Consider the following 23,487-nt stretch of genomic DNA (forward strand, 5'->3'; position numbering starts at 1 on the left):
AATATGGCAATGGGGATAGTTTTAGCAGTATGCTCAGGAGGTCAGATTGTAAAATATGTTCGGTGGTGAGCTGCCTACCCCTCAATTTGTCCTTTCAATGTGGCCTTTGGTCTCAACTAGATAAAATTTCGTGATGCACCTCTGTAGGTGCATACTGTATGTATTTATGTAGTGAGTATGTATATTTACTCTATATGTGTTAAATGTATACAACTAGATGTATAAATGTGTGTGTGTGCCTGTGTGTATTGTAGTGAGTGCATATAGTCGGCGTCATATGCAGCGTTTTTCTGTTATTATCATGCACGTTTTGTGAGAGGTGATAGGTAAGTAGATCCTTAAATATTTGGATAGATGCAAAATAAATGTTGATTTATTTAGGGTATGTGCACACGTGAACTGTCTTTTACGTCTGAAAAGACAGACTGTTTTCAGGAGAAAACAGCTGCCTCGTTTCAGACGTAAAAGCTCCTCCTCGTATTATGCGAGGTGTCTTTGAAGCTCATAATCTTGAGCTGCTCTTCATTGACTACAATGAAGAACGGCTCAAATTAAGTTGCAAAGAAGTGCCCTGCACTTCTTTGCCGAGGCAGTCAACTTACGCGTCGTCGTTTGACAGCTGTCAAACGACGACGCGTAAATGACAGGTCGTCGGAACAGTACGTCGGCAAACCCATTCAAATGAATGGGCAGATGTTTGCCGACGTATTGTAGCCGTATTTTCAGACGTAAAACGAGGCATAATACGCCTCGTTTATGTCTGAAAATAGGTCGTGTGAACCCAGTCTTAGCGTTGTAGAGTAGCTGTTTGACTTACTGTGGTAAAGCTTAAAGTGTGGAAACCAGCCTTGTAAATGGTGCTCACCGATCTTTGTTCCAGGTCTGTATTTACAGGCGGTGCTGCCCTAGGTATCAAGTCTGATGATGTTCAATATTAGCAGCTTAGCCGTATTTGCCCTTGATCATTTATAGTGAGTGACAGTTCTTCAGGCATTTGAAGATCAGTTGCATTCTACTCTATAAAGCGGTGCAACCTGTGGCCCTCTAGCTGTTGCGGAGCTAAAACTTCTTGAATTCTCTGACATCTAAAGCCTGTCGGTGTATACTGGGAGTTGTAATTTCACAACAGCTGGAGGGCCAGAGGATGGACATCACTGCTCTACAGAGCAAAATGTAACTGAGCGATCATTAAGAGACCCCACAGACAAATGCGTGAAGTCACTTACCTTCATGAGGTATGCTCCGCTACGTATGGGTACTCCAAACTTCATGACACCAAACTTCTGGTACAAGGTGTGCAAATTTAGGCTACTTACACACCACCTTCTTTTAGTATGCTGTGGAATATCTTTTATTTTTTTTTATATATTTTTTTTTGTCCGAAAAGACAGAATATACACTACCGTTCATAAGTTTAGGGTCACTTAGAAATTTCCTTATTTTTGCAAGAAAAGCACAATTTTTTTCAATGAAGATAACATTAAATTAATCAGAAATACACTCTATACATTGTTAATGTGCAAAATGAGTATTCTAGCTGCAAACGTCTGGTTTTTAATGCAATATCTACATAGGTGTATAGAGGCCCATTTCCAGCAACCATCACTCCAGTGTTCTAATGGTACATTGTGTTTGCTAACTGTGTTAGAAGGCTAATGGATGATTAGAAAACACTTGAAAACCCTTGTGCAATTATGTTAGCACCATTGTAAACAGTTTTGCTGTTTAGGGGAGCTATAAAACTGACCTTCCTTTGAGCTAGTTGAGAATCTGGAGCATTACATTTGTGGGTTCGATTAAACTCTCAAAATGGCTAGAAAAAGAGAGCTTTCATGTGAAACTCGACAGTCTATTCTTGTTCTTAGAAATTAAGGCTATTCCATGCGAGAAATTGCCAAGAAACTGAAGATTTCCTACAACGGTGTGTACTACTCCCTTCAGAGGACAGCACAAACAGGCTCTAACCAGAGTAGAAAGAGAAGTGGGAGGCCCCGCTGCACAACTGAGCAACAAGACAAGTACATTAGAGTCTCTAGTTTGAGAAATAAACGCCTCACAGGTCCTCAACTGGCAGCTTCATTAAATAGTACCCGCAAAACGCCAGTGTCAACGTCTACAGTGAAGAGGCGACTCCGGGATGCTGGCCTTCAGGGCAGAGTGGCAAAGAAAAACCCATATCTGAGACTGGCTAATAAAAGGAAAAGATTAATATGGGCAAAAGCCCACATGTTAGGGATCTGCCAGGTACTTCATCTAGGTATACTCCTGGGATTAATCAATCCACACCTGAGGCCAGACCTGTTCGACTGACACCATCTCCCACCAACCAGGGTGGCAGGCTCAGGAGTGGGAGAGCCTATCGCGGCCTGGTCTGTCGGAGTTAGCTCCGCCCCCTGTCCTTTATTACCTGCCCTGTTCTCTCCCTCAGTGCTTGTAATTCTTTTGGATTCCTGGCCCCACTGCTGCTTGCTCCAGCCTGCTTCTGCCGTGCTTCTGCCTTGCTGCAGTTCTGCTTGACCTGCCTTGCTTTGCCCCTGGCTTGCTTCTGTCTCCTTGCCCGCTTGGGTGTACTCACTTCGTCCTGGTCCTGACTGTCCGTTCGCCGCTCCGTTTCCTCGTGGCGTTCCGTGGCTACTGCCCCCTCCCTTGCATGTTCCCTGTTTGTTTTCCTGTGCACTTAGACAGCGTAGGGACCGCCGCCCAGTTGTACCTCGTCGCCTAGGGCGAGTCGTTGCAAGTAGGCAGGGACAGGGCGGTGGGTAGATTAGGGCTCACTTTCCCTTCACCTCCTTCCGGCCATTACACCACAGACATTGGACAGAGGAAGATTGGAAAAAAGTGTTATGGACAGACGAATCGAAGTTTGAGGTGTTTGGATCACACAGAAGAACATTTGTGATACGCAGAACAACTGAAAAGATGCTGGAAGAGTGCCTGACGCCATCTGTCAAGCATGGTGGAGGTAATGTGATGGTCTGGGGTTGCTTTGGTGCTGGTAAAGTGGGAGATTTGTACAAGGTAAAAGGGATTTTGAATAAGGAAGGCTATCACTCCATTTTGCAACGCCATGCCATACCCTGTGGACAGCGCTTGATTGGAGCCAATTTCATCCTACAACAGGACAATGACCCAAAGCACACCTCCAAATTATGCAAGAACTATTTAGGGAAGAAGCAGGCAGCTGGTATTCTATCTGTAATGGAGTGGCCAGCGCAGTCACCAGATCTCAAGCCCATAGAGCTGTTGTGGGAGCAGCTTGACCATATGGTACGCAAGAAGTGCCCATCAAGCCAATCCAACTTGTGGGAGGGGCTTCTGGAAGCATGGGGTGAAATTTCTCCCGATTACCTCAGCAAATTAACAGCTAGAATGCCAAAGGTCTGCAATGCTGTAATTGCTGCAAATGAAGCATTCTTTGACGAAAGCAAAGTTTGAAGGAGAAAATTATTATTTAAAATAAAAATCATTATTTCTAACCTTGTCAATGTCTTGACTATATTTTCTAGTCATTTTGCAACTCATTTGATAAATATAAGTGTGAGTTTTCATGGAAAACACAAAATTGTCTGGGTAACCCCAAACTTTTGAACGGTAGTGTATATGGAAAGTATTTTCATTGTATTGTAATACTACAATATTACGCTATAGACTACCGTGTTTTTCTTTTTTTCTAGTTTAATTTTATTTGGGCTCACAGACGCCATAATGATTTCCAAACAGAACATACTTTCTAGTAGAAATGAGGGGGTCTAGCTGTTCCTGACCTCTGTAAGTACTATTGGGCTATGCACTTACACCAGGTACATGCCTGGTCCACCTTCCCTACCTACACAAAATGGATGGAAATTGAAAAATTGTGGGTTGCACTTATTCTTTATAACTCCTCTCTTTGGAGTGGTCCATCAATCTCGACTTCGTACGGCTTTATGGGACCTATGTCCTTTACTAGAGACATATGATGCTTTTGTGCCAAGCAGTTTCCCCTGACCACTGAATGTTCTTCCTTTTTACGCCTCATCTCACTGCAACAGTGACTACTTCATGGTAAAAAAAAATAAATAATGGCCTATTTTGCTTTGTGGATATAGTAGACTATAGGAATAGGGAACTACTTTCCTATACGGATCTTTAAACTAAATACCAACTACTCCATAGAAGTCATCACCACTATCTTCAAATTAATCATATAAATTTGACTCTGCCTGGCTGTAAACAGTTAACAGTTTAATAGACGGTTTAAGTCGGGTCCTCTTATGAAAAGATTGATCTCGGATATGTATACTATATACTATATGTATACTATACTTACTGACCCATATCCAGATTATGACGGTCACCCTCCATATATGTAAAAAATCTGCCAGGTTACTCCCCCATCTTCTGACAGAGGCTACATGCCTAATAGCATGCTGCTGGTAACTTCCAGACTTGACATATACACCAGGATCAAAGATGTACATGCTGTGGAATACATCCCTGCTCTTCCAGAGGAATTACTTGTCCATATTAACTCCCAATGGGATCTTTATTGGTTAACACATACTATTTAAATCCAACGTCCTTTGCCTTTACATTACATATATTATGATAGTTGTGCACTTGGTACATTCTCCCCCACCCTTCTTTTGTGTGTGTCTCATTCTGTGTTGGAGAAAAAAAATTGTTGCTCTCACCAGATGATATCTAGCACTTATTTTGCGACGTGTGAGTTGTTATCCTACACTTCAGTAAATTCAAGGTTTGCAATCTCTTTATCCTGACTTCCAAACTATGTAGCTACCTGTTTTCTTCTTTATCCTGCTGGATGTGCACTACTATAGTCTCATATACATGCTGTATGTTAATTAATGATGTGACTTCCATTATACCTTTCCTCACCACCGGCTCACATCTTAGTGAATTTTCACAATTCTCTTACTGTGTCTATGCCATTGCTGATGTGTTTTGTAATGGAAAAATATTTTAAATAAAAAATACAGTTAAAAGACAGTAAAGTAAATCCTGGTTCGTCCACCTACATAGAGTGATTGACAGCTCTCACTTCATATAAATTCATACAAGAAAATAATTTAATTAGAATACATTTTTACATGGAAATACTGAATTAAATCAAGAAAAATTATACATCCCCAAGCTAAAAGTCCCCCCCCCCCATGCTGTGCTGCTCTCTGATAGCGTAGCACAGGAGACCTGACAAACACGTTTTTTTTTAAATTTAACACAGGATTTGCTACAAAAGAGAGCAGTCAAAGCATGCTTTCTTTTTCCTTCTTTTTGGATCCATTTGTGCGTTTGGCTCAGAAAGACTAAAACTGCATGTGTGATTCCATCTGCAGAGATCTCCATCAACCAAAGTTTCCCTGCAAATGTAACATGGACTTCAGAGGAACGCCTATTAAAAAAGTTAATTAAGACCTCAGAATTTTGTTTTTTTAACCCTATATAATTACAAAACTACCTCTATTGAGGCTTAAAAAACAAAAACAACAACAACAACAACAACAGCAATATGTATCATGACAAAGAAAAGCAACAATTGATGGCTCTTCTGGAGTTTGGGCTGAAATCTATTGTGAAGCGACCTAAATAAAGACAGAAAATAAAATCTTCTTAGTTAAATGAGCTTAGTGTTACTAGTAGATGTAATTGTTTCTTCATTTTATAATATTTCATTATTTTGTTTTACGTTTTCTTTACTTCCTAGAGGCAGTCCTCAATGAAACTGTCCCACCACAATCTTTTTTTACAGCAGGAAAGGAATGGAGTTTGGAACTTGAGATGAACAGTGACGTCACAAGACAGATAACGCTGCCCTGCCACTCTGCACTGTGTCTGCTATTTACATTGTTAATTTGTGTAAAAATGGAGTCACTGTATGCTGTAAAAAGAAAGTCAGCAGTGTAGCATGTTTAGTCAGTGTAGCTTGCTCAGCTGTTTCCGTAACTCGTATAGGAATCATGCGCGGCCACCTCTCCATTCATTCCCTGTCTCTTCAGGAGGGACCCCTGTTCTGGATATTGATGTGGATTCCTGAGCAAGGACCCCATTTACTGGATATTATTATGGCATATCCTGTGGATATGCCATAAATGTCTAAGGTGGAAATACCTCTTTAAGAATACTCTTGCATAAATATTTCTATGAGAAGACCTGTCCTTTATTTTTTTCACAAATGGGTATAACTAAGCATCCTAAAGGGGTTATCTCATAAAGACAAACCCTTTTTTAAAAAATAAATAAATGTTGGCTTTTCTACCCCCCAACAATCAGATGTTTCAGGAGAATCCATGGCCAGCCACACATTGCAAGGGAAAGGTAGCATTACATGCCAGCCATTCAAATAATTGGCCATCCATTTAAAGGTGTTTTCCCATGAAGGACATTTATGACATCCACAGGATATGTCATAAATGGCAGATAGATGCGTGTCCCACCTGTGGGACCCGCACATATCTCCAGAACGGGGCCCCCTAAACACCGTTCAGCCGCTGTGTTGCGGCTGAATGAGGTGTTTTCCGACCATCAAAAAGGTTACATGGTCGTGAGTTACATAAACAGCGTAACTCGCTGGGCTACGGTGTTTCCGTAACTCCAATAGTAGTGAATGGCAGCTATAGAAGCAGCATAGCATGCGAGCTACGCTGTTTCTGTAACTGCCATTAAGTTCTATGAGACTTACGGAAACAGCGTAGCTCAACGAGTTATGCTGTTTACGTAACTCACGACCATATAACGTTTTTCATGGTCGGAAATTACCTCATTCAGCCGCAACACAGAGTGGCTGAACGAGGTTTACGGGGGCCTGTTCTGGAGATGGGTGCGGGACCCGCATCCATCTGCCATTTATGACATATCCTGTGGATGTGTCATAAATGTCTCTCGTGGGAAAACCCCTTTAATGCACAGACACGCCGGGTCCAACAGAACAGGAGCCGCTTTTACAGAGTGGTTCTCCATTCTGGCACATTGGGGGGTCCCATCTATGGCGTCCATACGCCCTAATGTCATGTTCCATGGCGAGACAACCATGTAACAAAAAAGTGCTATTGTAATTGGTGATTGTGTACTTTGATGTATTTACCACTCTACTGTAACACTGCATACATTTACACTTGAGTTTATTACAGGATCTTTTTTGTTAAATAGACTACAATTCTATTCATTTATATGAGACTGAAACTATCACCATTTTGTTTTTAGTCATTAAGGTCTATTGGTGAGATTGGTGGAAACTGATTAGTTTAACCTTCCTGACACCAAATATGACAATCAGAATCAAAGACCTGGATCAATGACCCATCTCCAGAATCCAATACACTATTAGCAGCATGTTTCATAGTCTTGCTGCTCTTACAGTAAAGAAATCCTTTTTATGCTCACGGTGAAACCTTCTTTCCTCTAGATCTAGTGGATGTTGGGTATAAAAAGATTATTAGACAGATCTCTGTACTGTATATTGATACATAATTATTAGGTAAAATATTATAAAATACACCAATGTTGATAATTTATCTGGGTACTGCAGTCCAACCATTCCATTTACTACTTTGTTGCCCCCCTCTGAACCCTCTCTCTGCCTAAATATATTATAAGTAGCTGTCCTTTATTGTACCAGCAATATTGACCATTAATGTTATAACATAGCATTGCACATTTAATACAGTCCTTGCAAAGTTTAATAATTATTTAGCCTTCCCCCAACAAAAAAGGGATCATCTGTATATATTATTATTATTACCGTATTTTCCGGACTATAAGGCGCACATAAAATGCTGAGAATTTCTCAGAAATAGAAAGTGCGCCTTATAATCCGGTGCGCCTTATATATGAACCCGACAGTAAAGAGAGGGGTTCATACAGGATCCTTTACCTCTATCGTGGGCGGCAGGGGTCGGCGGCGGCATACCACAGCACACACCATGCTCCTCCCCCCCGTGCGCCTATGAATTTATTCTTCACTTGGGTTTTTACAGTATCCATAAATGGATTGAGCATTACGGCCACCGTAGTCAGGAGCCACACTGAGTGATACTTACAGCTCTGTAGGATCCTTGCAATATATCTTTGCTTTAGCGTTAACTATACCCACTACCCCAAAAAATGCCTCCTGTTAAGAGACATGCTTATGATGCAGGTTTCAAGCTTAAAGCTATAAGTTATGCAGTAGAGCATGGAAATAGGGCAGCTGCAAGAGAATTCAACATTAATGAATCCATGGTGCGTAAGTGGAGAAAACAAGAAGATGCCCTCCGCCAAGTAAAGAAGACCAAACTGAGTTTCCGAGGAAACAAAGCAAGGTGGCCACAGTTGGAGGACAAAATAGAACAGTGGGTTATGGAACAGAGAAACGCAGGTAGAAGCGTCTCCACTGTCTCTATTCGACTCAAAGCCACTGCTTTAGCACGTGACATGGAGATCAAGGACTTTCGAGGAGGTCCTTCATGGTGCTTTCGTTTCATGAGCAGGCGTCATCTCTCCATTCGCACCAGAACTACTGTGTGCCAGCAATTACCAAAGGATTATGAAGAGAAGCTGGCCATTTTCCGCACCTACTGCATAACCAAGATAAATGAAAAGAATATCCAGCCAGAACACATTATTAACATGGATGAGGTTCCCCTCACTTTCGATATCCCCGTAAACCGTACTGTTGAGAAAACAGGGACCAGTACGATATCTATACGTACCACAGGAAATGAGAAGTCATCTTTCACTGTAGTTCTCGCTTGTCAGGCTAATGGCCAGAAACTACCACCCATGGTAATTTTCAAGAGGAAGACTTTGCCTAAAGAAAATTTTCCTGCTGGTGTCATCATTAAGGCTAACCCAAAGGGCTGGATGGATGAGGAGAAGATGAGTGAGTGGCTGAGGGAGGTCTACGTCAAGAGACCGGGTGGCTTTTTTCACAAATCCCCATCCCTATTGGTCTGTGACTCGATGCGCGCCCACTTGACCGATACTGTCAAAGCCCAAGTGAAGAAAACTAATTCGGAGCTTGCTGTCATCCCTGGTGGATTAACCAAAGAGCTCCAGCCGCTAGATATCAGCATCAACAGGTCATTTAAAGTTAAATTGCGAGCTGCATGGGAGCATTGGATGACAGAAGGTGACCACACATTCACCAAAACAGGGAGGCAACGCCGTGCGAGTTATGCCACTATGTGCCAGTGGATCGTGGATGCCTGGAAGAATGTATCAGTCTCCAGTGTCATCCGAGCTTTCAGGAAGGCTGGAATCACCACTGAAGAGCCTAGCAGCAGCAACGAGACCGACTCGGATAATGAAGAGGAGGACCCCATGCTTGATGCCGAAATCGCCCAACTGTTCAACTCCGACACTGAAGATGACGGATTTGATGGATTTCTGGTGGAGGAATGAACTGAAAAAGTACGGTAAGGGTATGTGCACACACACTAATTACCTCCGTAATTGACGGACGTATTTCGGCCGCAAGTCCCGGACCGAACAGTGCAAGGAGCCGGGCTCCTAGCATCATACTTATGTACGATGCTAGAAGTCCCTGCCTCGCTGCAGGACAACTGTCCCGTACTGTAAACATGATTATACTACGGGACAGTTGTCCTGCAGCAAGGCAGGGACTCCTAGCGTCGTACATAAGTATGATGCTAGGAGCCCGGCTCCTTGCACTGTGTTCGGTCCGGGACTTGCGGCCGAAATACGTCCGTCAATTACGGACGTAATTAGTGTGTGTGCACATACCCTAAACGTTTTGATTTGCAATTACAGCTGAACCAGTTGCAAGTTATTGTTAAAAAGTGTAATAAATTTTGACTTGCAGTCTGAGCAATGGTTTATTTAACGGTAATGTGCTGCGCCTTATAATCCAGTGCGCCTTATATATGAAACATGATTGCTTATAAGGCGCTCATAGAAAGTGCGCCTTATAATCCGGTGCGCCTTATAGTCCGGAAAATACGGTATTGTTGTTTTTCATAAAGCAGTAGTACAGGTCAATACATTACATCTTGTAATACACAGTCTTTTTCTGAATTATGGGCTCTCTTTTTTTTATTGAACTACACTAGAGTAATCCATCCAGATCTGGTCAGTTTCCCCATGCACAATAACGCATTGTTTAGGGGAAAGTCTGCCTGAAAAAGAACACAGCATACAGGAGTAAAGTTCTATGAGATTCTCATATTTTTGCTTTTTACATAATGTAATATATACCACTTTAGCAGTAATCACTTTCACCAATCGTTTGGTGTAGCTGCAAATAAGATTTGCACAGCGTTGAGGAGGAATTTTGATAGTAACCCCTTGGCGACATGCCACGTACTATTACGTTGCTGTCACCAAGGGGAAGTGTAGAGACACTCATGGGCTGAGCGCACACCATGCTCGGCGGGTGACGGCTGTGTTACACAGTCGACACCTCACTCTAGCGGGCGGAATCAAAGTTCACTTTAATTCCCACCCGTTTAACACCTTAAATGCCACGGTCAATCGGGACCGCTGCATTTAAATTGTTTGAATCAGGGGAGCGGCCCCTCAAACACGCCACCGTGCCCCCATGGCCGCGATCGGCCAGTTACAATGGTTGTTATGGCAGCCTGGGGGCCTGATAAAGGCCCCCAGGTCTGCCATCTTTGTACTCCTCTGGCAGGGCTTCAAGGGAGACGGTCAGTATCACGATATAATGCAATACATTATTATTGCAGTATATCATGCAAGCGATCCAACGATCGCTGGTTCAAGTCTCCTAGGGGGACTAATAAAAAAAAGTTAAAAAAACGGTTAAATAAAGGTTTTTTTATCTTTAAAAAAAAAAAGTATTAAAAGTTAAAAAAAAAAACCTTTTCCAATTTTTCCCCTAAAGTAATGTTAAAAAAAAAAAGTTAACATAACGGGTATCGCAACGTCCGTAAAAGTCCAAAGTGTCACAATATAGTGTTGTTTAACCAGCTCGGTGAACGCCGTAAAAAAATTAAATTATAAAACATGCAAATTGCTGTTTTTTGGTCACCTCAGCTCTAAAAAAAATTAAATAAAAAGTGATCAAAAATTCGCATATACCCCAAAATGGTATCGGTGAAAACTACAGCTCGCCTCGCAAAACTTAAGCCCTCACATCACTAAATTGACGGAAAAAGAAAAAAGTTATGGCTCTCAGAACATGGTGACACAATACATTTTTTTTTTTTAGCAAATAGTTTCGTTTTTTTTAAAGTGGTAAAACATGAAACAAAACATATAAATTTGGTATCGCCGTAATCGTATCAACCTGTAGCATATGGGTTCACATGTGGTTTTTACCGCCTGTTGGACGCTGTAAAAACAAAAACCACCAAAAAATGGCGTAATCGCTGTTTTTTCCCATTTCACCCCACAACAATTTTTTTTTCAGCTTCCCAGTACATTATGCGGTACCATAAATGGTGCCATGAAAAACTACAACTTGTCCCTCAAAAAACAAGCCCTCATACGGCTATGTGAACAAAAAAACAAAGAAGTTATGGCTTTTGGAAGGCGGAGAGGAAAAAAATGTTAATTAAAAAACTCAAATTGACCGTGTCTCCAAAGGGTTAATCAATATTTCTGGGATGATTTGCATGTACAGCTCTCTTCAGGTCTTGCCACAGCATATAAATAGGAAATCAGTGTTAAATGACCCTTTTCCCCCTGACGAAGCCTGGTGGCGAAACGCGTTGGGTGTAAGTGGGCTCCTGGCACATCGCTACTCTTTACCCCATTGTATATCTGCATGGTCTGTCAACTTCTCTTTTATTAATTTTTTGGCTACCTTGCCAGTTCTGTCTATCGATTCTGATGGTGTATTTCACAGTTGCTTATTTTTGTTATGTGACTCACCATGGCTGTTTATTTACGATGTACTTCTGTATGGTATAGATTTTATGGCCAGTAGCCCACTCAGTATTTTCTTTACTGTGAGGACTTATATTTTAATCCATTTTTGATGCTATTATCTGTATTTTTATCATGTCTCAATAAAAACTATTAAGGTCAGGACTCGGCCATTCCAAAACAGAAATTTTTTTCAACCATTCTTTAGTTGATGTGGGCTTTGGGTCATTGTCTTGTTGCATCACCCAATATCTCTTTAGCTTGAGGTCATGAACTGCTGCCCTTACATTCTTTAAAATGTTTTCATACACCTCTGAATTCATTCCTCCCTCAATGATCGCAAGACGTCCAGACCCTAGGGCAGCAAAGCAGCCCTAGACCATGCTGGAGGTTTTGTTGTGCACTGTTCTTTTTCTTCCAAACATAGGGCTGTGCATTTGTGCTAAAAAAAAAATCAACTTTTATCTCATCTGTCCATAGAATATTCTCCCAGAAGCATTGTGGAACATCCAGGTGGTGTCGGGCAAACTTGAAAAAGACCGCAAATAAAAAAAAAAAAACATCAACACAATTCTTGTTTAGTGTTTTTCTAATAGTAGACACATGAAGAGAGGGTTTTGAAGTTCGTAGAGTCTTCAGTAGATCTTTTGCTGTTACCCTAGAGTTCTTTCTCACCACTTTCTAGATTGCCCGTTTTTCTCTTGGACAGATATCAATAGGATGTCCACTCAAAGGGAGAGTAGAAATAGTCCCGAATTTTCTCCACTTGTAGACAATTCTACTAACCAGGTCTTTAAGTGAAGCTTTTGCAGCTTCATGTATCTCTATAACATGTGTTCTGAAATTTGTTTGCCTCGAGGCATGATTCACACTACCCAATATTTCTTGAGAAGTACAGATTTATCAGTAACCAGGCTTTATGTGCCGTTATTTAATGAGCAAAGCACATGTGAATCTGACACTTCCAATCTTATCTCCTTAATTGAAACACCTTTTGCCAATTAGCTCTTTGAGAAGATCACTTACTTTTTCTCCCTGCACTGCGGAAGTTTACTCAATGCGCTCAATACAAGACATGAACAGTACAACTGTAGCATAAGTTTAGTTTAGTTAGATTGTGTTTATCCATAATTGTGGCAATACCGTATTTTTGGTACTATAAGACGCAGTTTTTAGCAAGAATAAATCTTGCTAAAAAGTCCCTGCGTCTTATAGTCCGCAGTCAAGAGACCCGGATGCGCTGGGCCCCCTGACCGCTTCATTACTTAACTCCTTCCAGAACCATGATGTGCCGGCACATAATGGAGCGGGGGGGGTGTTTAAGGAAGGAGCGGGCTCAGCGCGTGAAGGATACACTGCAGGTGTCAGCTGTGTTTTACAGCTGACACACTGTTCTAACGGCCAGGTACAGCAATTTCACTGTTCCTGGCCGTTTAAAGTGGTTGTGCCATAAAACGCATGTATCCCCTAACTACAGGATAGGGGATACATGTGTGATCGATAAGGAGAACGGGGACCGAAAGTCACCAAGAGCGCTATATGAGAAGCTGTGACTTCCGCATTCTGTATGGGGGAGCTTCATAGAGGTGAATTGGATTCTTCTGCGCATGCGTGAGCGGCTCTCCATTGATTTCTATGGAGCTGCCGAACAAATAAGCTGGACACAGAACCCGGATGTTCAAGCTTCTCATGTAGCGCTCAGGATGAGTTTCGGTGCCCTGTTCTCCTTATCGCTGGGGGTCCCAGCAGTCGGACCCGCAGCGATCCCACATATAGCTCCTATCCTGTGGATAGGGGATACATGTGTTTTATGGCAAACTCCTTTAACTAGTTAAATGTTGTGGGTCAATAGTGACCGCAGCATTTATAGGGGTTTTTCCATGAAGAACATTTATGACATATCCACTGGATATGTCGTAAATGTCATATAGATGCGGGTTCCACCTCTGGGACCTGCACCTCTATCTAGAACGGGGCCCTCTAACCCCGTTCTACCTTTCTGTGCTCTCCCGGCCACTTGATTACATGTGGAGTTATTGAAACAATGTAACTTGCTGAGCTATGCTGTTTCCGTAACCCCATAGAACTGAAAAGTAGTTACGGAAACAGGATAGCTTGCATTCTACGCTGCTTCCGTAACTGCCATTCAATACTATGGGATTTACGGAAACAGCGTAGCTCAGCGAATTTCGCTGTTTCAGTAACTCCACATGTAACCAAGTGGCTGCTGGTTCAAGTCCCCTAGGGGAACTAATAAAATGTGTAAAAAAAAAAGTTAGATACATATTCAAGAGTGTAAAAAAAATATTAAAAGTAAAAAAAAAAAGAAAACTTTTCCATTTTTCCCCAAGCACAATGTAAAAAATGCAATAATTTGGTATTTTCTGTTGTCTAAAACCTAGGTGCGTCTTATGGTCAGGTGTGTCTTATAGTCAGGAGAATACAGTAATTAAAAAAAAATATTTTCTAAACATTGTGGAAGGTTATCTTAAAAAAAACAAAAAACTGTGTTTTAGGCCTCATGCACACGACCGTATTTTTTCACACCCGTAAATACTGGCGTAAATACGGGTCCGGTGTCACACGTATTCCACCCGTTTTGCACCAGTATTTACGAACCAGTGCTCGTAAATATGGGTCCGGTGTCACACGTATTCCACCCGTATTTACGAGCACGTTTTTGGCAGCAAAATAGCACTGCACTAATCGGCAGCCCCTTCTCTCTATCAGTGCAGGATAGAGAGAAGGGACAGCCTTTTCTGTAATAAAAGTTAAAGAAATTCATACTTACCCGGCCGTTGTCTTGGTGACGCGTCCCTCTCTTCACATCCAGCCCGACATCCCTGGATGACGCGGCAGTCCATGTGACCGCTGCAGCCTGTGATTGACCTGTGATTGGCTGCAGCGGTCACATGGCCTGAAACGTCATCCAGGACGTCGGCCCGGATGTCGAGAGGGACGCGTCACCAAGGCAACGGGCGGGAGACCGGACTGGAGGAAGCAGGAAGTTGTCGGTAAGTATGAACGTCTTTTATTTTTATTTTTTACAGGATAGGGGATACATGTCTTTTGTTTATGGCAGAGCGGGGAGATACCTCCCCGCTCTGCCATAGTTTTCATTGTAGTCCCGGCGGTAGTTACGCCACTGGGCTGTGGCCTGCAGACCGGGTAGTCCCCTGACCTCGCCTCACCTCGCAACGCTCCCGTAATCACGGGTGAACACACGCAGCCACCCATGATTACGGGAGCCCCATAGACTTCTATGGGATGCCCGTGCCGTTATTACGGCATGAAATAGGGCATGTTCTATCTTTTTTAACGGCACGGGTACCTTCCCGTGAGCAAACGGGAAGGTACCCGTGGCTAACAGAAGCCTATGAGCCCGTTATTGCGGGTCGTAATAACGACCCGCAATAACGGGTGTTTTTACGGTCGTGTGCATAAGTCACAACTTCATGATATATTACTGTAGCTGAGTTAACTTTTTTTCTTTGGCTCCTTATAATTGCAGTAGAAACAATAGAAGCTTTAGAGCTGACTCTCCCATACCGCATCTAGGAGGTTAAGACACAGAGTATTCTCTTCTTCACTATATGAAGGGCAGGCAGTACTGGCACTGGGCATTCTGTGTTGCATTATTACAAGAACAAAGCAAAATGGGGTGCAGTTATTTACCATAAATTTGTGTCTGGTATTACACTGTATTAATTATAAAATAACTGTAGGTAAACTTTAAGGAATGAGAGAATATTTGATTTAATAATAACAAAAATAACCAAGTTATGTTTCTAGTCTTGTTTTCTTTATTGTAACTTATTTTCTATTACTTACTTTTTATGTCAATTTTGAAATGTATTATTCATTTCTTGAGCAGATGTCAAAGAAGGAGTCACAACTTTACTGCACTCTATGGGTCAATCTGACCACTGCTTAATGATGACAGGCTCCTCATGATAGGAAGAATGGCTACCTCTGCAGAATGCTTACAATAATCTACATTGCTGGAGCTAAAGCGCATAAAGGCCATGTATGACAACACCACCTAGTAGAAAAGAATAATATATCTTATTTATTCTGACATGGTTGTCTTTATGTATGTCTTTATTTCTTACTAAGCCAGGAAAATACTAGGCTTGAATATGATGTTGTGCTAACTATATTACTCCATGAATCTAGTATATCTGGTTTTCAAATGATCTCTCGTGAATACAAAGAATCAGCATATTTATCCCTTATAAATAATTTCTTAAGTAATTTAAACGATGATGCTAAACTATGATAACCCTTTCGCTGCCAGGGTTTTTTGGAGATTTTACAACTCTGGCAGCCACTTAGCACTTTGTACACACAGGCACCATCATGCAATTTTGTGTCAAAGTGCAATTTTTCATTAAAAAAAAAGCTTACAAATTTATATTTGTAGCTAAACGTGTGACCCAAGCAAAAAATTAGATGTACCCCACATACTAAAAAGCAAAGTTTAATATGTGCAGGTGTCCTACATACACCACTTATTCCTATGTCTATATCGTTATAAAACCACCAGAAATCTGGTTTTAAGCTAAAAATTAAAAAACTTAACAACCTATAAAATACAGGGATTACACATCTTAAAAATTAGTACATCCCCAACCCTATATATTTACGGAAAGCAGACTGCCTGAGGATTGCAGCAGTCTTGGCGTGCTATTGGCCCACCTTCTTGTAATTTTGTGACAAACAGGAATTATTTTTACAAAATTACATTATAACATACATATGTGCCTTAAACTCACATACAAGCAAAGGATTACACACACAAAAACAATGTAAAAATAATAGAACATGGTGTACTAAATTTATATACACCACATAGTCTATATCAACAAGTGCTCTCAAAGACGTTGGAACAGAGGCTATGCAATTTTTGACTGTCCTCCAGAAATGTGTTAAAAATACATATTGCACACAGCAAACAGATACTAAGCTACCAAAATGAAACATTTTTGAGAGCGCACAGGTGGTTTTGTGTATAAATTATCAAAAGGGTATTACCAATTTAGACATTTTTGGCATATCCACAGGATATGCCATAATTGTCTGAAAGATGCAGGTCTCAGCTCTGGGACCCGCATCTATATTGAAAACCCCGAATTTCAGGCGGTTGCTAGTAGACAGAGAGCTGCGGATGCGCGCAGCTCCCTCCATTCTGTTTAATGTAAGTTACAGAAATAGCTGAGCAAGCGGTGCTTGGCTGTTTCTATTACTGAAGGAAAATAGAAAAAAAGATTACAAAGGTTTTCTCACCGCGTTTCCACTGCGTTAGTCCGTGCGTTAGTCAAGTCCACGGCATGAATAGCACAGGTGCTTGAATATACCCGAGGAAGAATCCTGAGTCGACAGCAGGTATACAAGGCAATGGGAAAAAGAAAAAATGGTGTATCCAGCACTCTGAATAAAAATTAGGCTTTATTTGGTAATTTTAAAAAACAGAAGAATTAAAATGATAATCCCAGACCACGTTTACGCATTTCAAAGCTCTAGGGTTCTTAATCATAGAGACGAACAGAGAAACAAGGAAGGATCCAGCGGCAAAAAATTGAGGAGTAAAGTTTTTAAAAGGAAACTGGGTTCCAAATTTATTTGAAAAAATCTTTAAAATTGAGGACACATATCCAAGTGCAAAGGTGGATGGGAAGATATATACGCTGCCTACGCGTTTCAGACGCCCACAGCGTCCTTAATCATGGCTTGTGTGGCCATGATTAAGGACGCTGTGGGCATCTCAAATGCGTAGGCAGCGTATATACCTTCCCATCCACCTTTGCACTTGGATATATGTCCTCAATTTTAAAGATTTTTTCCAAATAAAATTGGAACCCAGTTTCCTTTTAAAAACTTTACTCCTCAATTTTTTGGCGCTGGGTCCTTCCTTGTTTCTCTGTTCGTTTCATTGATTGTGTGCCGACACGAGGATCCGGGCACAGCATGCAGCGTGATTCTGCTGAAGGTGAGCTGGAGGATACCTCCCATATATATGTTCTTAATCATAGCTATGATTAAGAAACCTAGAGGTTTGAAACGCGTAATCGTGGTCCCGGGATTATAATTTTAATTCTTCTGTTTTTTAAAATGACCAAATAAAGCCAATTTTTTTATTCAGAGTGCTGGATACACAATTTTTTCTGTTTCTATTACTCCCATACAACAGAATGGAGAGAGCTCCGCGAATGTGCGGCCCCCTCTCTACTAATATCCTTCTGGATCCTGCTGTCAGCGGTGACTGCACCATGCGGAATGGGGGTTGGGTATTTGCATGAACATTAACCCTTTCAGGACCAAAGTAATTTTGGCCCTTGAGGACTAGCCCCATTTTTTCAAATCTGACGTGTCATTTTATGTGGTAATAACTCTGGAATCCTTTTGCCTATCCAAGCGATTCGGAGATTGTTTTCTCGAGACATATTGTACTTTATGTTAGTGGAAAAAATTGGTCACTAAATTCATAGCTTATTTGTGAAAAACACCAAAATGTAAAGAAAATGTGCAAAAATTATAATTTTTCTAATTTTTAATGTATCTACTTGTAAAACAGATAGTAATACCACACAAAATTGTTGCTAATTAACATCCCCCATATGTCTACTATATATTTGCATTGTTTTTTGAACATTATTTTATTTTTCTAGGATGTTACACGCTTAGAACTTTAGCAGCAATTTCTCACATTTTCAAAAGACTATTTTTTAAGGACCAGTTCAGTTCTGAAGTGGCTTTGAGGGCCTTATGTACTAGATAGAACCCATAAATCACCCCATTTAAAAAACTGCACCCCTCAAAGTATTCAGAACAGCAGTCAGAAAGTTTCTTAACCCTTTAGGCGTTTTACAGGAATTAAAGCAAAGTAGAGGTGTTATTTACAAATTTCATTTTTTTCCTTGCTGAAATTCATTTGTAAAATTCTATAACACAGAAGGTTTTATCAGAGAAAGGCAACTCAATATTTATTGTTCAGATTCTGCAGTTTTTAGAAATATCACACATGTGGCTCTAGTGTGGTAATGGACTAAATGAAGCACAGGCCTCAGAAGCAAAGGAGCACCTAGAGGATTTTGGGGCTTCCTTTTTTTAGAATATATTTTAGGCACCATTTCAGGTTTGAAGAGGTCTTGTGGTGCCAAAACAGTGGAAACTCCCCAAAAGTGGTTTTGGAAACTACAGACCTCAAAGAATTTATCTAGGGGTATAGTTAGCATCTTGACCCGACAGGTCTTTTGCTATATTTATTGGAGTTTGTCTGTGAAAATGAAAATGTAACATTTTTTAATTTTTACAAGGAATAAAGAATAAAAAGCACACCAAAACTTGTAAAGCTATTTCTCCCGATTACGGTAATACCCCATATGTGGTAATACACTGCTGTTTGGCCCCACGGCAGGGCTCAGAAGGGAAGGAGCGCCATTGGATTTTGGAGCGCAGGTTTTGCTTGGTAATAGTTCTGTTTGGCGTTTTGCTGGTATTTCAGTTTATAATGTGGGGGCATATGTAAGTTGGGGAGAGTACATAAGGGCATAATAAGAGGGTATAATAATGGGGTAAATAAATAATATTTCATAGATATGTGGCCGGTGTTGCACTGATAAATGGTGCCCAATCTCATCCGCTTTTAAAACGCTCTGCCCAATTTCTGTCGCTATATTCTGAGCGCCAGAACTTTTTTCTTTTTCCTCCACCGGAGCCGTGCGAAGGCTTATTTGTTACGTTACATCTGTCATTTTCATTGGTACAATTTTAGGGTACATGTGATTTTTTGATCACTTTTTATTCGATTTTTGTTGGCAAGCAAAGTGACAAAAAAAAAAAACATACATTTTGACAATGTTTTTTCCCCTTTTTTTTTTTTAGTTTTCACCGTGCGCTATAAATGACATTTACTTTATTCTGCGGGTCGGTACTATTACGGCGATACCATATGTATATGTTTTTTTTTTATGTTTTGTGGCGTTTGCACAATAAAATCACTTTTCTATAAAATGGTTTATTTTTTGTGTCACCATATTCTGAGAGCCATAATTTTTTTATTTTTCAGTCCAAAAAGCTGTGTAAGGGCTTGTTTTTTTCGGGACGGTTTGTCGTTTTTATTGGTATTATTTTGGGGTACATGCGACTTTTTGATCACTTTTTATTCTATATTTTGGGAGGGGTGATGACCAAAAAAATAGTGATTCTAACATTGTTTTTTTAATTCTTTTTTTAATTCTTTTTTTGCGGTGTTCACTGTGCGGGAAAAAATATTATAGTTTGGGTTGTTACGAACGCGGTGATACCAAATATGTGTACTTTTTTCATTTTTTTCCTATAATAAAAGACTTATTATAGGAGAAAAAGCATTTTTTGTTTATGTAACTTATAACTTGTTTTTACACTTTTATAAAACATTTTTATTACTTTTTTTACTTGAAGACCTGCACTACCTAGGTAGTGTAATGTATTATAAACTGTCAGTGAGACATTGACAGTCACACTGACAGGAAGCCTATGAGGACCAGCTGGTCCTCATAGGCTTCCGTGAATGGCAGACCCTGAAGCCATTGTATGGCCTCCGTTTTTGCCATGCAACCGACGGCAGCACCTGCAATCGGTCTACGGGAAAGTTTGTTGTAGCAATAAACTTTCCAGTTTGTTGCTACAACAAACTTTCCCTGCGATCACAGAGGCAGGGGTTGACAGCGCGAACCGGGTATCACCGCTACTCTGAGACACGCTTTTAACACCCACTGTGAATACACGTTGGCGCTGCAAAGAGCCCAGCATGTGCCGACGTGAATTTACTGTGGGCGGTCAGAAAGCAGTTAATAACGGTGATCATATTCTCTGTAGCCGAACCAATCGGTTCAGCTATCAAAAAACAGGTTGCTGGGGACCCTGGGATATCGGCCCCTGCCGGTGTCAGAGCGCTCTCCCCTATACAGAAGCAGAGGTCTGCAGATTCACGTCCTATCTGCATGGGGTATATGCGGATAAGACGTGAATCTACAGATTGTCGGCGTGAAAGGATTAAACCAAAATGTGTACTCAAGCAGACTTCTTATGCAAACAAAGTGTGCTCTGCAAAGCAAAGAACTGTAAGGCTGGGTTCACACGACCTATTTTCAGACGTAAACGAGGCGTATTATGCCTCGTTTTACGTCTGAAAATAGGGCTACAATACGTCGGCAAACATCTGCCCATTCATTTGAATGGGTTTGCCGACGCACTGTGCAGACAACCTGTCATTTACGCGTCGTCGTTTGACAGCTGTCAAACGACGACGCGTAAAAATACAGCCTTATCAAAAGAAGTGCAGGACACTTCTTTCAGACGTAATTTGAGCCGTACTTCATTGAACTCAATGAAGCACAGCTCAAAATTTACGGCTGTCAGAGAAGCCTCGCAAAATGCGAAGAGGAGCAATTACGGCTGAAACGAGGCAGCTGTTTTCTCCTGAAAACAGTCTGTCATTTCAGACGTAAATGCCTGCTATCGTGTGCACATACCCTTAGGCCTCATGCACACGACCGTAGTGTTTTTCTGGTCCGCAAATTCCAGGACCGTGTTCCGTGAAATGTCCTCCGCAGTTCATCCGTATGTAATCCGCAGTTCATCCGTATGTAATCCGCAAAATGCGGAAAAAAAAAAAAGCCTAGGTAAAACAGGATGACGACAGAACTCATTCCCGGTCGTCGCCTAGCAACACTTCCGCAAATCCGCAAACTGCGATTGACACACGGAGGTGTACCCGCATTTTCCATGGGCCCATTGACTTCTATGGGCATGTCCGCATCGAATTTGCGGGCCGTAATAAGACATGTCCTGAGTTTCTGCGGCACAGATTTGCGGACATGCGGAGACCCGTGAAAACACGGATAGTGTGTATGGGACCATAGAAATGAATGGGTCCGCAATTCTCCCGTGCATTTGCGGGGGAATTGCGGACGCAAAAACATGTTCGTGTGCATGGGGCCTTAGATGCAAGGAGTCCATACATACCACACAAGTATGTTCACGTTCGCAGGTTGTATTCTTTTTATTATTTTTTTTAAACACCAGAAACCACAGAAATTCACGAAGCAATTTTTGCATACAAAAAAAATTGTGGATTATATATGTATATTCTTTTCCATCCCCCTATACACGCGTCACAAATTTTAGTTGATCTTCAATGCGGATTTTACCCTATGCAATGATAAAGCTGTGATCCATGTTAAATTCACAGCACATCCACGATGTGTGAACTCAGGGTAAGGATTTTTCACACGTCATGGTGAAATCAATTTTTTTGGGCACAATTGAAAAAAAATGCAGTTACACTGCTCCATTTTGCAGCAATTCTGCGAAAATCAAGGCAAATATCACAATTTGACCGCAGCATGTGAACACAGCTTAACCCTAATCAATAAAAAGAATTCCCTAAACTTAGTCTAATGCATTGACTAATACTGTTTTTTGTCGTTTTCTGGACTGAAGCTACTCCTCCTCTCCCTGCACGCTGTCAGCTTGTTCCTCGCTGCCCCCTCCTCTCCCTGCACGCTGTCAGCTTGTTCCTCGCTGCCCCCCTCCTCCAAATATATGCAGCTCCAACTTCAACCTGCTCTACCTCAGGCTGGATCGCAGCTAGAGAATCTTAAAATCGTAGTTTTCACACAAGCCCTGGATCGCGCTGCAACCTAGGCTCAGTAACAGCCATTAGTAGAAAAGGATGTATCAGATACGACCTTGGCTTCAGAAGTGCATTCCTGCCAGGACATACAGTGAAGGAAATAAGTATTTGATCCCTTGCTGATTTTGTAAGTTTGCCCACTGTCAAAGACATGAACAGTCTAGAATTTTTAGGCTAGGTTAATTTTACCAGTGAGAGATAGATTATATAAAAAAAATAAAACAGAAAATCACATTGTCAAAATTATATATATTTATTTGCATTGTGCACAGAGAAATAAGTATTTGATCCCTTTGGCAAACAAGACTTAATACTTGGTGGCAAAACCCTTGTTGGCAAGCACAGCAGTCATACGTTTTTTTGTAGTGGATGATGAGGTTTGCACACATGTTAGATGGAATTTTGGCCCACTCCTCTTTGCAAATCATCTGTAAGGCCCCATGCACACGACCGTGCCCGCAATCACGGCCCGCGATTGTGGGCAAGGCCGGTCGCTGACTGACAGCCGCTAGGCCACTCCATGACCTTAATGTGCTTCTTTTTGAGCCACTCCTTTGTTGCCTTGGCTGTATGTTTCGGGTCATTGTCGTGCTGGAAGACCCAGCCACGAGCCATTTTTAATGTCCTGGTGGAGGGAAGGAGGTTGTCACTCAGGATTTGACGGTACATGGCTCCATCCATTCTCCCATTGATGCGGTGAAGTAGTCTTGTGCCCTTAGCAGAGAAACACCCCCAAAACATAATGTTTCCACCTCCATGCTTGACAGTGGGGACGGTGTTCTTTGGGTCATAGGCAGCATTTCTCTTCCTCCAAAAACAGCGAGTTGAGTTAATGCCAAAGAGCTCAATTTTAGTCTCATCTGACCACAGCACCTTCTCCCAATCACTCTCAGAATCATCCAGATGTTCATTTGCAAACTTCAGACGGGCCTGTACATGTGCCTTCTTGAGCAGGGGGACCTTGCGGGCACTGCAGGATTTTA

General features: G+C 41.4%; 1 protein-coding gene across 8 annotated transcripts in view; it reads right to left on the reverse strand.

Moving 5' to 3' along the window:
* Positions 1-5,047: 5,047 nt before the first annotated feature.
* SYNGR4 (synaptogyrin 4) overlaps positions 5,048-23,487 on the reverse strand; it is a 126,482-nt gene continuing 108,042 nt past the window's right edge. For 6 of the 8 annotated variants that reach the window (XM_075839961.1, XM_075839964.1, XM_075839960.1 and 3 more), the window contains 2 exons: positions 15,658-15,868; positions 5,048-5,582 (listed from right to left, as the gene is read on the reverse strand). In XM_075839961.1, the coding sequence (XP_075696076.1) occupies positions 15,734-15,868 (135 nt within the window). In that variant the 3' untranslated portion in view covers positions 5,048-5,582; positions 15,658-15,733. The remainder of the gene's footprint in view (positions 5,583-15,657; positions 15,869-23,487) is intronic. The other 2 variants (XM_075839967.1, XM_075839966.1) reach the window with 1 other exon arrangement.

Source organism: Rhinoderma darwinii, chromosome 10 (assembly GCF_050947455.1).
Source record: "Rhinoderma darwinii isolate aRhiDar2 chromosome 10, aRhiDar2.hap1, whole genome shotgun sequence".
Lineage (NCBI taxonomy): Eukaryota > Metazoa > Chordata > Amphibia > Anura > Rhinodermatidae > Rhinoderma > Rhinoderma darwinii.